General features: G+C 37.6%; 1 protein-coding gene across 3 annotated transcripts in view; it reads left to right on the top strand.

Annotated features, from left to right (window-relative positions):
• The window catches only part of ARHGAP15 (Rho GTPase activating protein 15), a 725,608-nt gene that overhangs the window by 483,624 nt on the left and 217,573 nt on the right, over nucleotides 1-24,411 (top strand). For all 3 annotated transcript variants that reach the window (XM_055398711.2, XM_088829189.1, XM_088829187.1), the window contains one exon: nucleotides 20,159-20,236. In XM_055398711.2, coding sequence (XP_055254686.1) covers nucleotides 20,159-20,236 — 78 coding nt within the window. The remainder of the gene's footprint in view (nucleotides 1-20,158; nucleotides 20,237-24,411) is intronic.

Below are 24,411 nucleotides of genomic sequence, written 5' to 3' on the forward strand. Positions count from 1 at the left end.
TGATGGGATCAAAGGCTAGACTTTACGTAACTATAATGACTTCATCACAGAAGGAGCCATTTCTCAGTGTTTTCTTCTTGTTTGTGTTGGTAAGCCTTTTATTGCATATCTTTAACTTATAACAAAGTTTCTTGCTAGAATTTTAAAAAGAAAAAAAGAATACAGGGGCACAGTTTACAGATTACTCTTCCGTAACCCCCAAGCTTTCCTTGGAAATGGCATTTTCAGGCAGCTTGTTTTCTATTTGTAAGCCTACTGTGGTCATGTCCTCCTGGCTGGACTTCAGGTTATGTTGGCATACTGAAGTAAAGTGAAAGTCGCTCAGTCGTGTCCAACTCTTTGTGATCTCATGGACTATACAGTCCATGGAATTCTCCAGCCCAGAGTACTGGAGTGTTTAGCCATTTCCTTCTCCATGAGATCTTCCCAACCCAGGGATCGAACCCCGGTCTCCCACATTGCAGGCGGATTCTTACCAGCTGAGCAACCAGGGATGCAAACTACTAGATGATAATGGCTGACCAGGTTACACTTATTTATTTTGAAGAAACACTCTCACCAAAGGAATGATTTATTTACATTAGCATGATCACAGCATAACGTAACAATAGAACTCAGACCTACAAGAAACTCAGAGGATGATGAGATGAGCCAAATACCAATTTCAATCTCTGTATCTTCCAGACACAAGAGATTTTCCTTGAAGACAAATGCTCTCAGTTAATAATATCAATACTCAGAATCATTGGCCAATATTTGTCTTCAAAACTAAGACTTTTTAAAAAATAAGCATCTAAGAGAATTTATTAAAGACTATTTCTAGGTACTTTGTTTTCTACATTCTAAAAATCATTTCAAGTGGTTATCTTTAGTCTTATCAAATCAGAGATTAGGATTCCTAGTAAAATTTCACAGGCATACTCAAGCTATTTTGAGGTTCTTCTTACTTTGAGTTTATTTCCAATATTATTCAGGTCATAAGATCGGTATAATTCTGTAAATTATTTATTTATACCATCCTTCAGACTTATACTAATAGAACTCAAATTCTCAGCTGACTTTAAAAAGACACTTGAGACTCAATGAGTAAAAACGAGGGACCACACTTGGGACAGCATTCTTAGACTGGCATTTCATTTTCAGTTCAGTTCAGTTCAGTTCAGTCGCTCAGTCGTGTCCGACTCTCCGCGACCCCATGAATCACAGCACGCCAGGCCTCCCTGTCCATCACCAACTCCCGGAGTACACTCAAACTCATGTCCACAGAGTCGGTGATGCCATCCAGCCATCTCATTCTCCGTCGTCCCCTTCTCCTCCCGCCCCCAACCTTTCCCAGCATCAGAGTCTTTTCCAGTGAGTCAACTCGTCTCATGAGGTGGCCAAAGTATTGGAGTTTCAGCTTTAGCATCAGTCCCTCCAATGAACATCCAGGATTGATCTCCTTTAGAATGGACTGGTTGGATCTCCTTGCAGTATAAGGGACTCTCAAGAGTCTTCTCCAACACCACAGTTCAAAAGCATCGATTCTTCGGCGATCAGCTTTCTTCACAGTCCAACTCTCACATCCATACATGGCCACGGGAAAAACCATTGCCTTGACTAGACGGACCTTGGTCGGCAAAGTAATGTCTCTGCTTTTTAATATACTATCAAGGTTGGTCATAACTTTCCTGCCAAGGGCATTTCATTTTACCCAGATATTAAACAGGGCATACAAATGGCTTCCATCTATGTCACACTAACCATATTGGGACTTTCCCCCCTTGTCTTTTCCATTATTTGCTTATACTTAATAGTTCATAAGTTAAGAGGTGTACTTCCCTGATGGCTCAGATGGGAAAGAATCCACTTGCAATGTGGGAGACCTGGATGCAACTCCTGGGTAGGGAAGATCCCCTGGAGGAGGTAATGGCAACCCACTCCAGTATTCTTGCCTGGAGAATCCCCATGGAGAGAGGAGCCTGGCAGGCTACCGTTCACAGGGTCACAAAGAGTCAGACATAACTGAGCAACTAAGCACACACACACACAAGTTAAAAGGTATGATTTTAAAGGCAACTGGTCCATTAGTAAGTCTGAATGGAATATGAGTTGCATTAAACGTATGGAGGTGATATGCAAAATAAGTCTAATGCATGAAAAGAATCAGAGCAAATGGAAACCAGGACCCAGACCTCGGTACTCATGTGAGTTTTCACAGAACTCTTCATATACTACTGTCTATGTTTCTAGTTGATAATGGTAGGCATGTGTCTGTGTGTGTGTGTTCAGTCATTCAGCTGTGTCCTACTGTTTGCGACCCCATGGACTGTAGCCTGCCAGGCTCCCTCATCCATTGAGTTTTCCAGGCAAGGATACTGAAGTGGGTTGCCATTTCCTACTCCAGGGGATCTTCCTGACCCAGGGATTGAACCCATCTCTTTCATCTCCTGCATTGGCACAGAGATTCTGTACCACTACTGCCAACTGGGAAGCCCATACATGTGCATTTGCAAATTATGAGACAATTAGTGAAATACTATGGCAAGGAGTATAAATACAAGGGAGAAAGCCCGGTAGTGAGGAATGACAGTGCACAGTGATGCGGATGTTTCTGTGTTTCTGGTAACATGTAAAGAATTCAGTGTGATTCTTCTCTACATGTTGAAGTATTCAGTATCCTACCTTAAAAGAATTGACTATGTGGGAAATAAATAGTTTTCCCAATTTTTTTCAGCAATGTAACTCTTTACAAGAATACTTAAAATAAGTAGGACAGCTAGCTCTTCCTTCCATACACAATCCCTAAATATTAACACTGTAGATCTTTTCAAGGCAAAAGTGGTACAATATGGAAGAATGAAAAGGTTGGCTTGAAGCTCAATATTCAGAAAACGAAGATCATGGCATCTGGTCCCATCACTTCATGGGAAATAGATGGGGAAACAGTGGAAACAGTGTCAGACTTTATATTTGGGGGCTCCAAAATCACTGCGGATGATGATTGCAGCCATGAAATTAAAAGACGCTTACTCCTTGGAAGGAAAGTTATGACCTACCTAGATAGCATATTGAAAAGCAGAGACATTACTTTGCCAACAAAAGTCCATCTAGTCAAGGCTATGGTTTTTCCAGTGGTCACGTATGGATGTGAGAGTTGGACTGTGAAGAAAGCTGAGAACCAAAGAATTGATGCTTTTGAACTGTGGTGTTGGAGAAGACTCTTGAGAGTCCCTTGGACTGCAAGGAGATCCAACCAGTCCATTCTAAAGGAGATCAATCCTGGGTGTTCATTGGAAGGACTGATGCTAAAGCTGAAACTCCAATACTTTGGCCACCTCATGTGACGAGTTGACTCACTGGAAAAGAGTCTGTTGCTGGGAAGGATTGGGGGCGGGAGGAGAAGGGGATGACAGAGAATAAGATGGCTGGATGGCATCACCGACTCCATGGACATGAGTTTGAGTGAACTCCAGGAGTTGGTGATGGACAGGGAGGCCTGGCATGCTGTGATTCATGGGGTCACGAAGAGTTGGACACGACTGAGCGAGTGAACTGAACTGAAGAAATATGATCAGTAACACCCTTAATACTTAGGATATTTTATCCTTTTCCTCTTCCAATTTTAAGTTCATTTTCCCAGGCTCCCAGGCTACCTAAGATGTTAGGATTGCACAGAATGGCAAATATGACATGATAAAAAATATAGATAGATGATTGATAGAAAAATGATAGGTAAATGAGTGATAGAAAAAGAATTTTTTGCTGGTAAAGAACCACCTTGGCAATTAAGGAGATGCAAGTTCTATCCCTGGTAGGGAAAGATCTCCTGGAGAAGGAAATGGCAACCCACTCCAGTATTCTTGCCAGGGAAATTCCATGGACAGAGGAGACTGGCAGGCTACAGTCTGTGGTGTCGCAAAAGAGTCAGACACAACTTAGCGACTAAACAAAGATAACAACATAGGCTACAAAAACAATATAAAATAATGTTTTATTTAGTATCATCACAGTATCTAAGCAGTCTTCTCATGGGAAGAAAACACCCTTCTCTTGATGACCTCTCTTGAGTCTAACATGTTTTTTTTTTAATTTATCAACAAATACTGTCTCTTTCATATCTCAGGAAGACAAAATTCTTCTTTTCCATATGAATCCATAAAATATCTGGTAGATGAAAAACTTATTTCATTCATAAATAAGTAACCTAAAATGGACTGGTACCGAAATCAAACAAACACACAAAAAAGTAAAGGAAAATTGATAATAAGTATTTTGTCATGATATTAAGAAGGAAAACAAAAATTTATTGCAACAATTGTCTTTATGAAACAAGAATTTATTACAGAGATACAAGGAAGGTAGGAAAAAATCAAAATTAAGATAAAAGTTTAAAGTAAAAAGGGTGCAAGCGTAAAAAAGAATGAAATAATGTCACTGGTAGCAACATAAATGGACCTAGAGATTGTCATACTGAGTGAAGTAAGTCAGACAGAGAAAGACAAATATCCTATGATATCACTTATATGTGGAATCTTCAGTTCAGTTCAGTCACTCAGTCCAGTCTATTTGCAACCCCACAGACTGCAGCAAGCCAGGTCTCCCTGTCCATCACCAGCTCCCGGAGTTTACTCAAACTCATGCCCATCAAGTCGGTGATGCCACCCAGCCATCTCATCCTCTGTCGTCCCATTGTCCTCCCGCCTTCAATCTTTCCCAGCATCAGGGTCTTTTCAGATGAGTCAGTTCTTCGCATCAGGTGGCCAAAGTATTGGAGCTTCAGCTTCAGCATCAGTCCTTCCAATGAACATTCAGGACTGATCTCCTTTATGATGGACTGGTTGGATCTCATTGCAGTCCAAGGGACTCTGAAGAGTCTTCTCCAACAGTTCACTTCAGTTCAGTTCAGTCGCTCAGTCGTGTCCAACTCTTTGTGACCCCATGAATCACAGCACGCCAGGCCTCCCTGTCCATCACCAACTCCCAGAGTTCACTCAAACTCATGTCCATCGAGTCGGTGATGCCATCCACCCATCTTATTCTCTGTCGTCCCCTTCTCCTCCCGCCCCCAATCCTTCCCAGCATCAGACTCTTTTCCAGTGAGTCAACTCGTCGCATGAGGTGGCCAAAGTATTGGCGTTTCAACTTTAGCATCAGTCCTTCCAATGAACACCCAGGATTGATCCCCTTTAGAATGCACTTCTCCAACACCACAGTTCAAAAGCATCAATTCTTTAGCACTCGGGTTTCTTTATAGTCCAACTCTTGCATCCATTTATAACTACTAGAAAAATCATAGCCTTGACTAGATGGACCTTTGTTGGCAAAGTAATGTCTCTGCTTTTTAATATGCTGTCTAGGTTGGTCATACCTTTTCTTCCAAGGAGCAAGCGTCTTTTAATTTCATGGCTGCAGTCACCATCTGCAGTGACTTTGGAGCCCCCCAAAATAAAGTCTCTCATGTTTCCATTATTTCCCCATCTATTTTCCATGAAGTGATGGAACCAGATGCCATGATCTTAGTTTTCTGAATGTTGAGTTTTAATGTGGAATCTTAAAAAATGGTTATTTACAAAACAAACAAACAAAAAAGGACTCATGAAACAAATAAAAGAAAAATACACCAAATAAAGCAATCTCAGTAATAGAAGGAACATTGTGTAAACCATAAATGACAGTAGAAACTTCTGATGACAAATAAAATTACAGGAGTGAGAAAAAGATGAGGGGTAATCTGATCCTGGACCCTGTATTAACATATTCTGCCAGCATTAGATTTAGAGACACATAGTAAGTGTTTTAAATATTCTTAATTGTTCACACATCTGTCATGTAGATTATTATTGAAAAGAAAGCTGTTATATGGCGGTATCTTTGCAATCTAGTGAAATTTTGTTTTCAGCATTAAAAATTCTCTCTATGAAAAATAACTCGGGCCCCCATTCAGATTTCCAGATCAAGAAATCATGTCTGAATTCTCCTTCCTCAAAGATCATCCCAGTGAAATAAGAGAAAATATATGTTGGAAAAGAAAAAAAAAAACAACATGTGGTGATGAAAAGAGAAAAATTACCATCAGCAAACAAGAAATAAAAATTCTAGGAAGACAGAAAGCAGATGGACTCAAACAAGTGAACATATTAGAACAAAAGAAGCATCATTCCCAGACACCATTATTAGGTACAGTTCTTGCCAGGGATGTCCTAGAAAATATTCAACCGTAGAGTTGACAAAAAAAAAAAAAAAAGCAACAACTGGCAAAAGGGCAGTAAGTAAAGTAATGCACAAAATATTGGATCTAACATGTCAAAAGCTGAGTCCCTCTCCATTTGCCTTGCACCAAGGAAGAGAACAAGCTCAACTGAGAATAGGTTCTACAAGGACAAACGAGAGGATGCTGGCATCTGAGAAGGAAGGCAGTGGAAAATGAGGGGTCTCAGGTCTTCTACAGCAGACACAGAATTAGAGAACTTTGCTCAGAAGCAGAATAGTACAAGTGCGCCATATCTCCATATAAATCCTCCTTACTTGGTAGCTGAAGACCTCTAGCCTGCTATCTGTGTTGTGCTGTGCTTAGTCACTCAGTTGTGCCTGACTCTTTGTGACCCCGTGGACTGTAGCCTGCCTAGCTCCTCTGTCCATGGGAATTCTCCAGGTAAGAATACTAGAGATGCCCTCCTCCAGGGGATCTTCCCAACCCAGGGATCAAACCCAGGTCTCCAGCATTGCAGGCAGATTCTTCACCATCTCAGCCACCAGGGAATCCCAAGAATACTGGAGTAGGTGGTCTATCCCATCTCCAGGGTATCTTCCCAACCCAGGGGTAGAACTGGGGTCTCCTGAATTGCAGGCAAGTTCTTTACCAGTTGAGCTACCAGGGAAGCACAGCCTACTATCTACTTACCACTGGTTCATCTTCACTCAGCCTGACAATTTTAGATTGGGGCCTGTTGCGGGTAAAAAATAATAATAATAGTGTACAAATACAGAAGTACCCATGACCATCATTTATTCTAGTTAATTTGGTCTTTTGTCAGAGGAGTATCCTGATATTTGAACATCCATCTTAAAGAAGTTCTAGATGGAGAGAAAAGAAGGAGTAGGAGGAAGGATATATAATGCAAATAATATAAGAAAATGTTTTCTGATTGAAGGTCTTCAGTTCAGTTCAGTTCAGTCACTCAGTCGTGTCCAACTCTTTGCAACCCCATGAATCACAGCACGCCAGGCCTCCCTGTCCATCACCAACTCCCAGAGTTCACTCAAACTCATGTCCATCGAGTCGGTGATGCCATCCATCCATCTCATTCTCTGTCGTCGCCGTCTCCTCCCACCCCCAATCCTTCCTAGCATCAGACTCTTTTCCAGTGAGTCAACTCATCGCATGAGGTGGCCAAAGTATTAGAGTTTCAGCTTTAGCATCAGTCCTTCCAATGAACACCCATTGGTCTGAACACCAATGAAGGTCTTAGATGTAGACAAATCTGAGTGAAATTTTACTTCTACAAGTTAAAGAGAAAATCTTTTTTAAAACCCTGAAGGTAAAAGAAGTTTACCTACAAAGCATCAAGAATCAACTTGATATCAAACATAACAGCAGAGATGGTAGAAGATATGGAACATTGCTTTTCAAAGTTAGAAAATTTAAAAATTATAAAACTCAAATAAATACTTAAATTAACAATTAAATATGAAGCAAACAGTCTTTTTAAAAAATAGTTGATTTGTAATGTTGTGTTACTTTCTTCTGGATAGCAAAGTGACTCAGTGGCACTACTGGGAAAGACCCTTGTGACACTAGTGGCAAAGAATCTACATGCTAACGCATGAGACACAGAGATGTGGGTTCAACTTCTGGGTCAGAAAGATCCCATGGAGGAGGACAGGGCAACCCACTCCAGTATTCTTGCCTGGAAAATCTGTTGGACAGAGGAGCATGGTGGACTACAGTCCATAGGGTCTCAAAGAGTCAGACACAACTGAGCGGCTTAGTATGCATGCACACATACATTTCTATATACATATATATATAATGAATATATGCATATTCTTTTTCATATTTTTCCATTATTATTTGTCACCATATACTGAATATAACTACCTGTGCATACAGTATGACATTTTTTTTATCAAAAACAGTCACTGAGATGGAAGAAATAAGAAAATTTACCAACCACATACTTCTGCCAAAAAAAAAAAAAAATCATAACTCTTAAAAAAGAAATCCAAGAAGAAATAATAGTAGAATACAAGAGAAGAGTAGCAGTTGACTCTGACATAGAGCTGCACCATACAACATGGTGGTCATAGACCACATGTGCTTGAGTTATTTATAATAAGGTAAATAGAAATTCAATTATTCAGTTGCATTAACCACATCTCAAGTGTTCAGCAGACAGCCTTATGTGGCCAGTGACTGCTGGTTGAGATAGTTAATATATACAATATTTCCATGATCATAAAAAGTTCTACTGGACTGTGTTTAATTGAAGAAATAAAGAGCCCTATAATGGAAGAAAACACACGAGACTCTGACTTTGATGAGATCTCCTTTGTGAAAAAAAGGTTCATGTGGGACCCAATCACAGTCACTTTTTTATAAATAGTGACTAATATTAACCCATAGATAAGCCACAAAATATTTATAGAGAATAAAACAAAATGCTGTAAACTTCAAGAGCATAAGCAATAATAACAAAGAATAAAGTTGGAAGTTATGAGAAAGAAAAGAAGGGTAAAGAAAAGTAAAATGCAATAAGTTCCTTATTTTCTTACACAGAGCTAATTTGGTATATTAAGATACAGAAATAGACAAATGTAATTAATAATAACAAAGAGAGGGTACATAGATAAGTGGTAGAAACTATAGACTCTTTATCTTTTCTGATAAGGAGTGAATAAATACCATTCAAAGTTAAATTAATAAACAGAAATGTGATACATTAACATAAAATGAGTAGCAACAAAAGAACTAAAACAGAACTGTTAACAGTGACTGTCTTTGGACAGCAGGATGAGGTATTTACTTAGGTTTCATTGTATTAATCTTGTGTGGGTTAATTTTCATTCTTACCAAGGAAGTATGTTGCCTCTATAGTAAAAAAAAAAAAAAAAAATTAATGGTTATTATAAAGTCAAAGTTTTTCATATAAGATAAAATCATTCTTGTTTGACAATCAGAACTGTGTCAACTATTTTCTAAGGTAGTCATTCTTGAAGGATGTGTATCTCACAAGAAATTAGTAATAAATAAAGCCAGCAAAAGATACAGGATAAATACAAGCCATTGAGACAGAGTAGAAATTAAATTTAGAAAGAGTTTCCAATTATATCCTGTACTCTCAGTCACTGAATTTAAAGTGTGTGATCAGATCAGTTAGCAATATAAAGTTGGAAATACTTCACTTTAGAGGAGGAAATATGTGCCATTCAAAATGGGACAAAACCTCTCCTCATATACATCTCTGAAACCAAGCAGGACCTTTAGAAGAATAGAAAAAGAAATGGGCAGCACTCTTTGGGGGCAGTCTGGGTGTTCCTCTGCTCAGTTGTTCTTGCCAGAGGAAGAAGCCAGAAGACCAAAGTATTGCAAGAATGACTCTTTCTGCGGTAGCTCTGGCCTCCTAGGAATTAGGAAGTGCCATAAATCTCAGAAGAGAGACTGCAGAATTCCCAGCCCATATTTCAGACTTCAGAGGTTCAGATGCATTTTATTATATTCCAGAAAAACAAGCAGGCTTTTTGAGCCTACCTCTCCACCAGGCTCAAACTCTACATCTTCGTGGTTTGTCCATTGTTTGAGCTTCCAAGAATTCTACCTAATCCACAGTTTGCAGCTATTTTTAACAGGCTCATCTGCATTGTTAAAAAACTACTGGTATTTTGGCAGATAAGTCAGTCAACTCTGCAAACAGAGTTGGTCTCTTAGATTTCCTTTTGGAAAGTGTCTAAGATTTATGGTGGGAATTACTCATGACAGCTGCATTCTTTCCACTGGGTTTAGACCACCATTTGGTCTAATAACTCCTAATTGTGTGTCTATCCTAGTCTAAGCTTCTTCAAAAAAAAAAAAAGGTGGAGGAGGCGGACGACTTTTGAAAATCCCCTGCAGCAATACCCAGTGATTTCGGTCAACAGTAAACACTATTTTGAAACTTAAGAGTGTCAGCTGATGAGGAACAAATAAAAGACATTTCAGTGAATGTGGATTTTTTGAGAGAATTTTTCATCAACATTACATTAATGCTGGTCTGATAAAAATAAGCATACAATGTTTTAGTTTCATTGTGTTCCCAAAGTATTTTTAGCATAACAGGCAAAATTCCTGTCAGCATTTTCAGTCAGGGTATTTTCTTGAAAGAAGTACCTAATAAAGTGATTTTTCTCCAAACTTCACCAAGGCACAACATGTGTACCTTGAAGATATTGCTCATTTAAAAATCATAAGAGGTCTAATTATATTTCCAAAATAAGTAGCTTCCAATCCAGCAAGGATAATGTGGTCATGAAAAGGATGTCCAAATCCACCAATTTACATTGGTTTGGTTTGGCATGACTTTCAAAGTTCTTGGAGCAAAAAGAGGATGGCACATGAAACTTTGTAATTTGGGTTCAATTCACAGGACTTGGGGTTTGCCATTCCCTGAGCCGTTCAGGGAAGAGCTAATCAATTACAAGACTGTACCTATGTAATTTATAACTGCTAAAACTCACTGATGTGTTCCAGATTATTTTGCAAAATGTAATACCCTCCTTTTTAATATCTGCTTTGTCATTTTCACTCTATTTATGTAATTTAAAAAGTATGATAGCAGGGGAGCATGAACCATTCAAAGCAGGAGCCACAAATGTCAGAGATTGTTATCCTTCATAAGATATATGGTGTTGATATATCTGAATCTAAAGGGCTTGGAAGTTCTGTCAAGTTAGATTCAAATTGCATCTAATGTGTTTTGCTTTACTCCTTTATACTTTCTGGTTTCTATCGTGAGCCACAGAGCAGTTTCTCTGCTGTGACTTAAGTCTGCAACCACAGTGGTCGCGCTAGTCTGAATTATCATCCCTGTCTCCATTCCCAGCACTCCCTTCTTTTATTCCAGAAGAAAATTGACGTATTAATTTAGGATGGGGCTGCTTTGTTTGAACAGTATGCTGCTGCTGCTGCTGCTAAGTCACTTCAGTCATGTCTGACTCTGTGCGACCCCATAGACGGCAGCCCACCAGGCTCCTCTGTCCTTGGGATTCTCCAGGCAAGAATACTGGAGTTTGAACAGTATAGTGCCTTCCAATTGCTCATATGTAATATATTCAACCCATACTGCTCTTTCAAGTGTTTTTGATTACTGAAGTTAAAAAAAAAATAACTTCTACTGAAATTTATGAAATATCAAAGGGATACTTCCTATGTAGTAACATCAAATTTCTATAAGAGAAAAAGGTTTTAGGTAGGAGGGAATTTCATTAATTGAAATTCAGTTTAAAATTCTAGACAACAGATGCATTTCAATAACATTTAAAATAATATTAGAAAAGAAAAATTTCTAGCTTCAAAAAAGGTGTACTTGATTTAATACCTATAGAGACATATTTATTAAAATGAGGCTTAATTAACGTCTTTATTTGCAAAAAAATTGTTGGAATTCAAATAATTGTATTTACTATGGACCCTGGATAAAGGTCCAACTAATTAAAACTTTTTTCACTTTATTGTAATTGTTGTTAATTGACATTTCATTTTTAATCATTATTTTAAATAGGGGTAATTTTATTTATTTAAAAAATGTGTATTAAGATTTCTTGTTTGGGAAATGTACATCTGCATATTCCCTCAATATTTCTATTTTTCAAACTAATATTTTTCTCAACTTCCTTCAGAGCAACTGATAACTCATGGGAAAAAATCAAGATAATTTTCATTTAGGGAAATTTGGTGATGACAAGCAGATGACCTCATTCACCATTCATGGTTCTGAATGACCTTTGATTATTTCCAAACCAAAAAACTATCACCAAAGGCCCCAAAGTTGCCATTAATAAACATTTCTCTGCAGAGAATATGGAGCCACTGAAGGTCATTTTGGAGAATAGCTTCAAAATATTTTTTGTAATGGCTACTTGTTCAGAAATATTATAGATACCCCCATAGGGAAAAATTTGAAAGGGAGACACTTACCTGAATGCATAAGTTTTAATATTTTATTTTATTTTTTTAGATTATTTTATTTTATTTTTATTTTTTCAAAAACAATTTTAGGAATCTTTACTTAAAAACAACCTTATCTTAAAATGGAGTCACTTTGGTTTTACGAGCAGCAAGCAAAATACAGAAGCAAAAATGAATTACAGGAGCATTAAGTTCTACATTAGGTCACAGCATCTAATCTGAAATCACACCCATAATATAATTTTTCAGGATATCTGGGAAATAGTTATTTCCCAGGATGTCTGAACCATAGCTACTCTATTTTGACTTTTAATTGTAAAAAAAAAAAAAAAAAAAAATTTTTAATAGCCAAAGCAGATTTCACCATTAATGACGTCAGTGTTTTTCTAGGTATGAGAAGATGCAAGAATTGGAACTCATAAAACCTTTTTCTGAAAAGATCTATCCGAAGTCCTGTTCTGCCAGTTTTTGGTTGTTTTTTTTTCAGAGCACAGAGTGCCTCGTTCCTGATTTTCACCCTGAACTTCTTTCAGGGGGTGTTGAAGGTCAGCAGCTTGCAATGGTCATGATGTAATCTTTGTAGAGGCAGCTGGCAAGGACCAACTTCCAGTCAGCAGGGTCCCTTCATGGCCACATATCTGACCAAGTGACACCATTTCATGGCCATTGTGTCCCGCGGTGCTGGGAAGGCTCATTCCCAGGTCTAGGGAAGTGATGGGCCACTCAGTGTGCTAAAATTGGACCAGGCCTTGCAAGTAGCACAGGTCTCTGGACCACTGTCTTACTAGCCTCCTGGTCCAGGAAAATATTTCCTCTTGTTGCTTTTTCCCATACCCAGAGTCACATTATTACAATTATTGATCTTATATGGAACTGTCAGTTCAGCATTATATCACAGGCTCAGTGAAACAAGTGACATAGAAAATAATATAGCCATCCGTTCCGTTCTGTCGCTCAGTCGTGACCGACTCTTTGCGACCCTGTGGACTATAGCCTACCAAGCTTCTCCGTCCATGGGATTCTCCAGGCAAGAATACTGGAGTGGGTTACCGTTTCCTTCTCCAGGGGCTAGCAGTTATTAGTAAAATAAGAATTATAAGTCAAGAACTTTCATTAGATAAAGCCTGGTATACCCCAAGTCACCTGACTTCATTCGTTAAATGATTATAGTCTGGTATTAATCTCCTGGTTGTACATTATGGAGCATCCAACCTTTGTCTGAAGATTGGTTACTGAGATAAGCCTTAGAAAGTAACCTAGAGTGTCCTTTTTAATAACTTAATTAAATCTTTTAGCAGTATCACATAACAAGGAACTGTCTCAGCAGTGAGTCTTAGTAAACACTAGACATTAACAAAACTAGAAACTTAATTTAACAATTTACAAAACTTAATATTCCGTGATTTTTCATTATGGAGGCCCTGTAGCCAGGGAGGCTTTAACCCATCAAATAAAAAATGAGGTTTGTCAGGGAGCTGGGAAAAGCCAAGCAGCCATCTTGGATTTCCCATAGCCCTGACTCTGATTTCTAGCTATTGTTTTTAATTTTCCAATTTAGAAGCAGACTGTTGCCATGGTTTAAGGACATTAGGATGGCACAAGTCTAACAGAGTGTTTGTATAGCAGAATGAGCTTTTACATATCTACAAACCCGACAATTGGATTAATTTCTAAAACTAGCATAGGATCAGGCCAATGGTAGAAAAGCATTTGATTTATATGCAGAGGGCTAAGAAGTCAAGAAAACGTTATAAATGATCATACGAATCAGGTCCAGCATCTTGGGCAAGCTGTCTACCTCTGATGTCGTCGTCTTCTCATCCTGGTGTAGTGTAGTTTCTTCTGAAAAAAGTCCTTCCATCCAGGTTGGAGATAGTTCTTTAAATTATGTCCTTTTTTTTTTTTTAGTCCTGGTTGCAGGTCACAAGGCATCTGATTTTCATCCAAAGATAGATAACTGAGATAAGCTTCAGAAACAAACTTAGGGTGTTCTTTCAGTTCAGTGCAGTTCAGTTCAGTCGCTCAGTCGTGTCCGACTCTCCGCAACCCCATGAATCACAGCACATCAGGCCTCCCTGTCCATCACCAACTCCCGGAGTACACTCAAACTCATGTCCACAGAGTTGGTGATGCCATCCAGCCATCTCATTCTCCGTCGTCCCCTTCTCCTCCCGCCCCCAACCTTTCCCAGCATCAGAGTCTTTTCCAGTGAGTCAACTCGTTGCATGAGGTGGCCAAAGTATTGCAGTTTCAGCTTTAGCATCAGTCCCTCCAATGAACATCCAGGATTGATCTCCTTTAGAATGGACTGGTTGGATCTCCTTGCAGTATAAGGGACTCTCAAGAGTCTTCTCCAGCACCACAGTTCAAAAGCATCGATTCTTCGGCGATCAGCCTTCTTCACAGTCCAACTCTCACATCCATACATGACCACGGGAAAAACCATTGCCTTGACTAGACGGACCTTGGTTGGCAAAGTAATGTCTCTGCTTTTTAATATACTATCAAGGTTGGTCATAACTTTCCTTCCAAGGAGCAAGCGTCTTTTAATTTCATGGCTGCAATCAGCATCTGCAGTGATTTTGGAGCCCAAAAAAACAAAGTCTGACACTGTTTCCACTGTTTTTCCATCTATTTCCCATGAAGTGATGGGACCAGATGCCATAATCTTTGTTTTCTGAATGTTGAGCTTCAAGCCAACCTTTTCACTCTCCTCTTTCACTTTCATCAAGAGGCTTTTGAGTTACTCTTCACTTTCTGCCATAAGGGTAGTGTCATCTGCATATCTGAGGTTATTGATATTTCTCCCAGCAATCTTGATTCCAGCTTGTGCTTCTTCCAGCCCAGCGTTCCTCATGATGTACTCTGCATATAAGAATTCATTAAATTTTACATTAATATCACATAACAGCAAGGAACTATCCAAGAAATGAGTCTTACTACCTCCATTGGTAGACCACCATTAACAAACTGGGATTTAACATTTATTGAAACATCCTTTTCTCCCTAAAATCACCCTCATTTTTACCAAATATAACCAAATTAAGACTTGTTTAAAAAATAGATCTGTTCTCAATAAACTTGACCTGATTATTTATATAACCATAGACCCTTTTTGTGTGTGTGTGCTGAGACTTTTATAGAGTCTCAAACTTAACTTTATTTTTTTTTAATTGGAAGCTAATTATTTTACAATATTATATTGGTTGGTTTTGCCATACATTGACATGAATCCGCCCTGGGTGTACATGAGTTCCCCATCCTGAACCCCCCTCCCACCTCCCTCCTCCCTTTATTCTCCCTCTGGGTCATCCCCGAACACCAGCCCTGAGCATCCTGTAACATGCATCAACCCTGAACTGGTGATTCGTTTCACATATGACAACATACATGTTTCAATGCCATCTCCCAAATCATCCCACCCTCGCCCGCTCCCACAGAGTCCCAAAGACTGTTCTATACATCTGTGGTCTCTTTTGCTGTCTCGTATACAGGGTTATCATTTGCATCTTTATAAATTCCATATATATGTGTTAGTATACTGTATTGGTGTTTTCTTTCTGGCTTACTTCACTCTGTATAATAGGCTCCAGTTTCATCCACCTCATTAGAACTGGTTCAAATGCATTCTTTTTAATGGCTAAGTAATACTCCATTGTGTATATGTACCACAGCTTTCTTATCCATTCGTCTGCAGATGGACATCTAGGTTGTTTCCATGCCCTGGCTATTATAAACAGTGCTGCAATGAACATTGGAGTACATGTGTCTCTTTCAATTCTGGTTTCCTCAGTGTGTATGCCCAGGAGTGCGATTGCTGGATCATATGGCAGTTCGATTTCCAGTTTTTTGAGGAATCTCCACACTGTTCTCCATAGTGGCTGTACTAGTTTGCATTCCCACCAACAGTGTAAGAGGGTTCCCTCCTCTGCACACCCTCTCCAGCATTTATTGCTTGTAGACTTTTGGATAGCAGCCATTCTGACTGGTGTGAAATGGTATCTCATTGTGGTTTTGATTTGCATTTCTCTGATTATGAGGGATGTTGAGCATTTTTTTATGTGTTTGTTAGCCATCTTTATGTCTTCTTTGGAGAAATGTCTGTTTAGTTCTCTGGCCCATTTTTTGATTGGGTCATTTATTTTTCTGGAATTGAGCTGCAGGAGCTGCTTGTATATTTTGGAGATTAATCCTTTATCAGTTGCTTCATTTGCTATTATTTTCTCCCATTCTGAAGGCTGTCTTTTCACCTTGCTTATAGTTTCCTTTGCTGTGCAGAAGCTTTTGATTTTAATTAGGTCCCATTTGTTTATTTTTGCTTTTATTTCCAATATTCTGGGAGGTGGGTCTTGGAAGATCCTGCTGTGATTTATGTCGGAGAGTGTTTTGCCTACATTCTCCTCTAGGAGTTTTATAGAATCTGGTCTTACATTTAGCTCTCTAATCCTTTTTTAGTTTATTTTGGTGTATGGTGTTAGGAAGTGTTCTAGTTTCATTCTTTTACAAGTGGCTGACCAGTTTTCCCAACACCACTTGTTAAAGAGACTGTCTTTTCTCCATTTTATATTCTTGCCTCCTTTGTCAAAGATAAGGTGTCCATAGATGCGTGGATTTATCTCTGGGCTTTCTGTTTTGTTCCATTGATCTATATTTCTGTCTTTATGCCAGTACCATACTGTCTTGATGACTGTGGCTTTGTAGTAGAACCTGAAGTCCGGCAGGTTAATTCCCCCAGTTCCATTCTTCTTCCTCAAGATTGCTTTGGCTATTCGAGGTTTTTTGTATTTCCATACAAATTGTGAGATTATATGTTCTAGTTTAGTGTATAGGAATGCAAGGGATCTCTGTGTGTTTATTTTATATCCTGCAACTTTACTGTAATCATTGATTAGCTCTAGTAGTTTTCCACCCCAAGCAAAGCAATATAAGTTTTAATATTTTAAAAAGCTATAACATTTTTAAAAAACAGAGAAGTTAAAGTTAAGTTGGAAAGGTTGTCTACATGACAAAGCAAAGAAGAAAATGGTATAAAATTACAAAGTTCCGATCACATATACATAAACTGAAGACCAACATAGTCCAGTGCAAAAACTGAAAATCAAATGTTGGAAAAATTTTGACTATCACATTTAAGTTGTCAAGTGCACATTGTGCTTAAAAACAAACGAATGCATTTGAATCCGTTCTAATGAGGTGGATGAAACTGGAGCCTATTATACAGAGTGAAGTAAGCCAGAAAGAAAAACATCAATGCAGTATACTAACGCATATATATGGAATTTAGAAAGATGGTAACGATAACCCTGTATACGAGACAGCAAAAGAGACACAGATGTATTGCACAGTCTTTTGGACTCTGTGGGAGAGGGTGAGTGCGGGATGATTTGGGAGAATAACATTGAAACCTGTATATTATCATATGTGAAACTAATCGCCAGTCCAGGTTCAATGCATGATACAGGATGCTCTGGGCTGGTGCACTGGGATGACCCAAAGGGATGATTTGGAAGGAAGTTGGAAGGGGGTTCAAGATGGGGAACACATGTACACCCGGGGCAGATTCATGTCAATGTATGGCAAAACCAATACAATATTGTAAAGTAAAGTAAATTAATTAATTAAATTAAAAAAAAAAAACACACAGCTAGCTTTATACTTACTTGTGAGCTATTCCTCAAAGGTCAATAACATGATAAAAGTGCCCATTCTCACCACTCTTTTTCAGCAGAGTACTAGAAGTCCTAGCTAAAACAATTAGGCAAAGAATAAGAAGTAAAATAAATTCAAGTTAGAAATTAAAAAAAAAAACTGGAGTGCACTTTGATTAATGGAGCTATTTTATGCATCAGGAAAACAAGAACACATTTGCTTTTTATAAATGGATGTGTCTTAGACATTTTCACCACATACTCATAGGTGTTCCACTGCATCTAAATTCCTCATAAACTCGTAGTTCTCAGGAAGGACAGAGGCCTGCTAATTGATTGTTAGACTATTCTAGAACTACAAAACTCACACAAATTAATACATTTGTTAATAGCCATTCAGGTTTATTGAAATTGTATACAAGTTATTACATGGAAGAGTAAAACCATAGTGTGGACTAGTAGGTGGGGCACAGGATGTTTCAGGCAGTGAAAGTACTCTGTATGATGCTTTACTGATGGACACGTCATTATCCATTGTCATTATGGGGGCTTTCTAGGTGGCGCTAGTGGGAAAGAACCCACTTGCCAGTGCAGGAGACATAAGAGACTCAGGTTCAATCCCTGGGTTCAAAGAGCCCCCTGGAAAAGGGCATGGCAACTCACTCCAGTATTGCTCTCTGGAGAATCCCCTGAACAAAGGAGCCTGGCAGTTACGGTCCAAAGGGTTGCATATAGTCAGAAACAACTAAAGTGACTGAGCACGCATGCTCATGTCATTATACATTTGTCCAAACCAATAGACTGTACAACACCATGGCTGAACTGTAATGTAAACAATGGACTTCAGATGTATTGGTGGTGTCTCCTCAGTTTTAACAAATGTATCACTCTGGTAGGAGATGTTGACAACAGGAGAGGCTATATATGTGTAGGGGCCAGGGTTAGGTAGGAAATCGCTGTACCTTTCCTTCAATTTTGATGTAAAATGAAAGTTGCTCTAAAAATAATGTCTTAAAAATGAGTGAATAATGGCTTTGATTTATGCCATTAGTACTAGTATTACACATTATGTCAGTCTGTCCTAAGTTACTGATGATATATTTTGCACAACAGCAGAAATGTTCTTACTATGAAGTACATAAAAATAGAGATTGTAAAACAAAGAAGGAATTCATTTCATGTCATAAAGACTTTAAAAAGACTTTATTCTGTTATACTGTGACAGCAATTTCTATCAGTTTATGTAATACTAACTATTGTGAATGACAATGTTTAACAATAGTGCTCCTTAAGAAATCACCTCCTCAAAGAAACTGCTGAGGTGCTGACCTGTATGTTAACTGGTAATCTCATCTAAGTCTCTTTGAGGGCCTGGACACATCAAGGAATATGCAATCCTGACTTAAAATTATGTTATCAACATTTCTTATTGACAATAATAATGTCTGAGTAAGTGTTTCTCTTTTCATTTTCCTGTTTCTCCTTTCCTGTTTCTCCATATTCTTCTTTTTCATAACTGGGTCATGGAAATAACCAGATGATATAGATATAAATAAATATGTGGAAAACTAGTGGTTGATTATCCAAACCCACTGCCAGGATAAGTTATTTTGAATTACAGATGACTAGTTTTAAAACAATCTGAAACTAGTGCCACCATCTTGTCAAGGATTTCTTTTTGTTTTTCCCCTTTGTAATGGAGTATCCTATTACCTACAATACACTAGAAACTATCAAAGTAGTTATACATCGAGAGTAGAATTTTCATTCTGTAGTTTAAAATAATCAGACCAATACATGTTATGCCATAGAGACTGCATGAAAAAGAAAATGAAACCAAATGGAAGTGAATTGGAACCCCTAGGAATAGAATAAAATTAATAGAATAGAATAGAACAGATTAAGAATAGAATATGAATAGGAGAAAGGGAAGAAAAGGAGAGAGGAAGAAAAGTGAGAAAGCAGCGAAGGGGAGAGAAGGAAGGAAGGAAGAATTCTTAAGGAAGGGAAACTTCACAATCACCTTGGGTTACTTTATCTTTCCAACAAGGGTCACACATATACATGAAGGTTCTTCTGCCTACTCCACCCTCAGGTTGATTTCTGTCTTGGGGACTGAATCATAACTATACTGTGAAATTCCATGCTACCTACTGCTCCTTTATGTTTCAACTACAATCAGGTTTGTCGATGGTTAGCTGTTACTGAACTTAACGATTAGTTTATTTGGATTAAAATATTGAAGACTACTTGCTTTAGGAAAAAGAAATTTGTTTTCTCTGTGAGGAAGAGATAGTATAATTATTATTTTTATTGTGTCATCTCAGTCTTAAATGAGTGAATATAAAACATACCCTTTTGTTTTCAGGTTTAGATGTTGATGGAATATATCGAGTTAGTGGCAATCTGGCAACAATACAGAAGTTAAGATTCATTGTCAACCAAGGTAAGTGATTTCTTTACTTCAGACCTTTTTTCAAGCAGCTTTATCTCTAAAAATATTTCACACTCTCTGCTGTGTGTATTATGAATATAGTTTATTTAAAGATGAGTACAATAAAAAAGGGACTAGCTATTACTCTGTGTGAAATAAATAACAATGAAATATGACAGACTAAAAATGAAGAGAATGAGTAAAAAAATAAACTAGCTTTGAAAAATGTTGCTGACATATAATACACATTTATTATATGTTGATAATTGAATAAATAAATGAATAGTGGAAAATGTAACAGTCAAAATCAAAAATATATAATAGGTAAGTAAAATAACAAAAATTATGAAATACACATATCATCAAAGGATTACAAACTAAAACAACAATTAAATACTACTACAAGCCTATTAGAATAGCTAAAATTTAAAACACTGACAGCACCAAATGCTGACAGGGATGTGGAGCAACAAGAACTCTCATTCATACTAGTAGAAATGAAAAATAGTACAACTAACTCAGAAAATACCTTAGCAGTTTATTATGAAAATAAACTTATTCTTACCTTATTACCCAGCAGTTGTACTCCTTGGTATTCAAGGAGTTCAAATCTTATGTCCACATACAAAAAAACCGCACAAAATATTTTCATTAATTTTATTCATAATTGGTAAAATTTTAAGGCATCCTAGATGTCCTTCAATAGGTGAATAAACAATCCATAAAACATGCCTATAATGGAATATTATTTACTGATTTAAAAAATGAGCTATCAAGTCATGAAAAGGCTTGGAGAAAACTTAACTGCATATTGCTAGGTGAAGGAAGCCAGTCTGAAAATGCTATATACTATATCATCTCAGCTATATGACATTTTGGAAAAGGCAAAACTATGGAGATTGTAAAAGATCAGTGATAGTAAAGGATTTGAGGGGAGAGAGAGAAGAATGAGTGAGTATGGGGGATTTTTAGGGCCATGAAACTATTCTGTTTAATATTGTATAGATGAATACATGTCATTATATGTTTGTCAAAATCTAAATAATATATAACCCTAAGAGTGAACCTTAATGAAAACTATGGATTTTAGTTAATAATAACTTATAAATATTGGCTCATCAGTTGTAAAAAATGTACTACATTAATCCAAGATCTTACTAGTAAAGGAAATAGTGGGGGAGTAGACAAGTATAAGGGGGGTATATTAGAAACTATATTTTCTGTTAAGCTTTCCTGTAAACCTAAACTTTCTCTAAAAAAGACGGGAATTTAAAAAATAATAATCAGGAAATGTTGAAGAAAATAAAGGATTGAAACATCTTGAGATGCTACTACAGATAGCTCATAGGTTTAGAATTATACATGTGGGATCAAAATGAGACACTCTCTCCTTGTGTCCTTGGCATCTATTTAATTCTCCTATGCTCTGTTTTTTGTCAGTAAAAACAGGAAGGAGGTACCTTGGAAATACTTGTGAGAATGAAATGAGATAAGATGTGGTACTCTGTTAGAAACATAACAGACTCATGGTAGTTGTTCAGTACATTTAAGTTTCCCTTTCGCTTAAAAAGTCAATACTGTCTCATTGCCTTCAGGAGAATTTATACAGTCTTCATAATCTGGCTTCCCACCTACGTCTAGCCAGATGCAGGCCCTTAGAATTTCTTTCACAATACATTCATAACTGTACTTCCTTATTTACATGCTGTTGTATTTCTTAATGCTTTTGCATACACTCTTTCATCTACTTTCAATATCCTCCTATCTTTTCCTTCCTATCCCACATACAAAAACTTCCTGTCTTGTTAGATTTATCTTTATTCTTCAAGACTCAGATTATAAATCACGTTCTCCAGGGAGCTTGCAACATTCCTTCAGTCAGATTCCTTCTCTGGGTGCCCATTATGCTGGGTAGTTAAATTTGAATTTGTACAAGCACATCTAACTTCTAAAATTCCATCTATTATAAGACCCAGATATTTAATGCCATTTTTTTAAGGAGACTTTTGTCAAATGTGCTCAGTGATTATATTTCAGAAGCATTACAGTTTGAAAGTCTTGAAATAAGAAAAAAGAGCATACTGGTTGAAATATCTGTCTCTTCCCTGAATCTCTATACACCTAAAAAGGCAGAATTTAAATCAGTCTTGTATCTACCCTCATTAACCATCAGCAGCTCTTGGAGCCTCCATGCAGGGAGCTCTTAATATCTGTTGTATATTGTCTGTGTGTGTGTGTGTGTTGCAAATAGGAGAAGTATTAATACTAAGAAGCATTAACCTTTCCAGCAGTTCAGCTTGGGTTGAACCATGCTTTTAAGTGTTAACTACAATGCTTTTGGCCAGTGGCCACGTGCTTCTTATTTCTGAGCATCTCTGTAACTTCCCCTGTGAGTCGGCTGGTAAAGATTCCGCCTGCAGTGTGGGAGGCTTAGGTTCTATCCCTGGCTTGGGAAGATCATCTGAAGAAGGGAAAGGCTACCCACTCCAGTATTCTGGCCTGGAGAATTCCATGTAATGTATAGTCCATGGGGTCGCAAAGAGTTGTACACAACTGAGCGACTTTCACTTACACTGTAACTAAGAATCTGTTTGATGATTAATATGTACTTTTGTCTTTCAGAATTACTGTCCTTCATGGGCAGAAAGCAGAACTGAACATTACCTTATGGTCCCATTGGCCTGAACCAGCGTACCCTCCTCTGTGGATAAAAATTAAAAGATAAAATAGCCCCAGCTTTTTATAACCATTCCTGTTTATAACCAGCTAAAATCATTCTTGTAATATGTTTCATACAGAAACCATATACTGATTGGGATTCTAGACAGCTGGGCAACACATTTCTTCTACAAAGAAGAAATCTCAAAACAGAAGCCATGCTAGAAACAAACACTAGTTGCATTTCCTGCCTTTAAAAAAATTATGCTCAGCAGTTTGAAAAGGCAAAAAAAAAAAAAAAAAAATCTGCAATGAAAACATGAAATCTGTCCATCTCATCTTTTGCAAAACTTCAGCATCCTCTGGGGCTGTGTAACTGCTCATGTTTCCATGAGAGCTGACAATGTAAAGCTGGACAGAGGCCTGAGTTGGTATCTGGTAGCACAGAATTGTCAGTAAACTGTCTCCCTGGTTTATAGCACTGTCAGAATGCAATACACTCAGCACAAATTATGCTGCATTAGAACCTTTGATACTAGTGATTTTGTCCAAGCTGTGTTGTGTTCTTTTTTTTTTTTTTTTTTGGATTAGATGACAAAAGATATGCCAGTCTTCCTCAAATTTTACTAATCAGATTATTCTGTGAATGAAATTACAGGAGTGGAGCTGTAACATTTTCTCTAACACCATATCTTCCCCTTCTACATGCTGGTTGCTGACAACAGAGCTGACATAGGAGAGAATCAGTGCTGGATACAAAGAGACTGAAAGTGTACATCATTGTGATTTCCTCTATGTGTGTGTATGTATGTATGTGAGGGAATATGTGTGTGTGTGTATGCACGCATGTGCAAGGCAATAAAGTGTCAGTCCAGTGATAATTCCTTGAAAAGCAAAACGGGATATGTGAATGCAATGCATTCTTTTTTGTATTCTAAGATAGAACATAGCTGGTTTTGGCATACCCTCTCTGTATTAACACCTTTTATCTCCTCCGTGTTCACATTCCACAATGTTTCCTTTTCAGAAGGTTCTAAATGTATATTTTTTAAATGAATAAGCCCTACCCACCATTAAACTAGACAAATGAAAACTGATTTTGGTGATTTTCAAGAACAGTTTAATTGCAATTTATGTATTTCACTAACTTTCTTGAATGCTATAATCATCAGCAATTCTAAATACACCAGTTGAATGATTCAATTTGTTTTGGTTTTCTGTTTGACTCACTAAATCAGTAGGAATTGGATACCCTTATTATACTTCCAGATCAGATGGCATACAAGTTAAATTAAAAGTGATCACTTTTGAAAAGCATTTCCTAATTGTAACTGGTAATGATGAGGATAATAATAATTATTATTATAAAAGTATGTGCCAGGCGCTCTACCAAGTGTTTTACTTATTTAATTTAGTCCTACCATTCCATAGAATGTGGGTTATTACTGTTTCCATTTTAAAGGTGAGGAAACTGAGACCCAGAAATGTTAAATAATGTCCTAAGGTCATAAAGCAAGTGAGTGAGAGGA

Source organism: Moschus berezovskii, chromosome 2 (genome assembly GCF_049115385.1).
Source record: "Moschus berezovskii isolate FMDL1 chromosome 2, NW_MosBer_1.0, whole genome shotgun sequence".
In the NCBI taxonomy this organism is placed as follows: Eukaryota; Metazoa; Chordata; class Mammalia; order Artiodactyla; family Moschidae; genus Moschus; species Moschus berezovskii.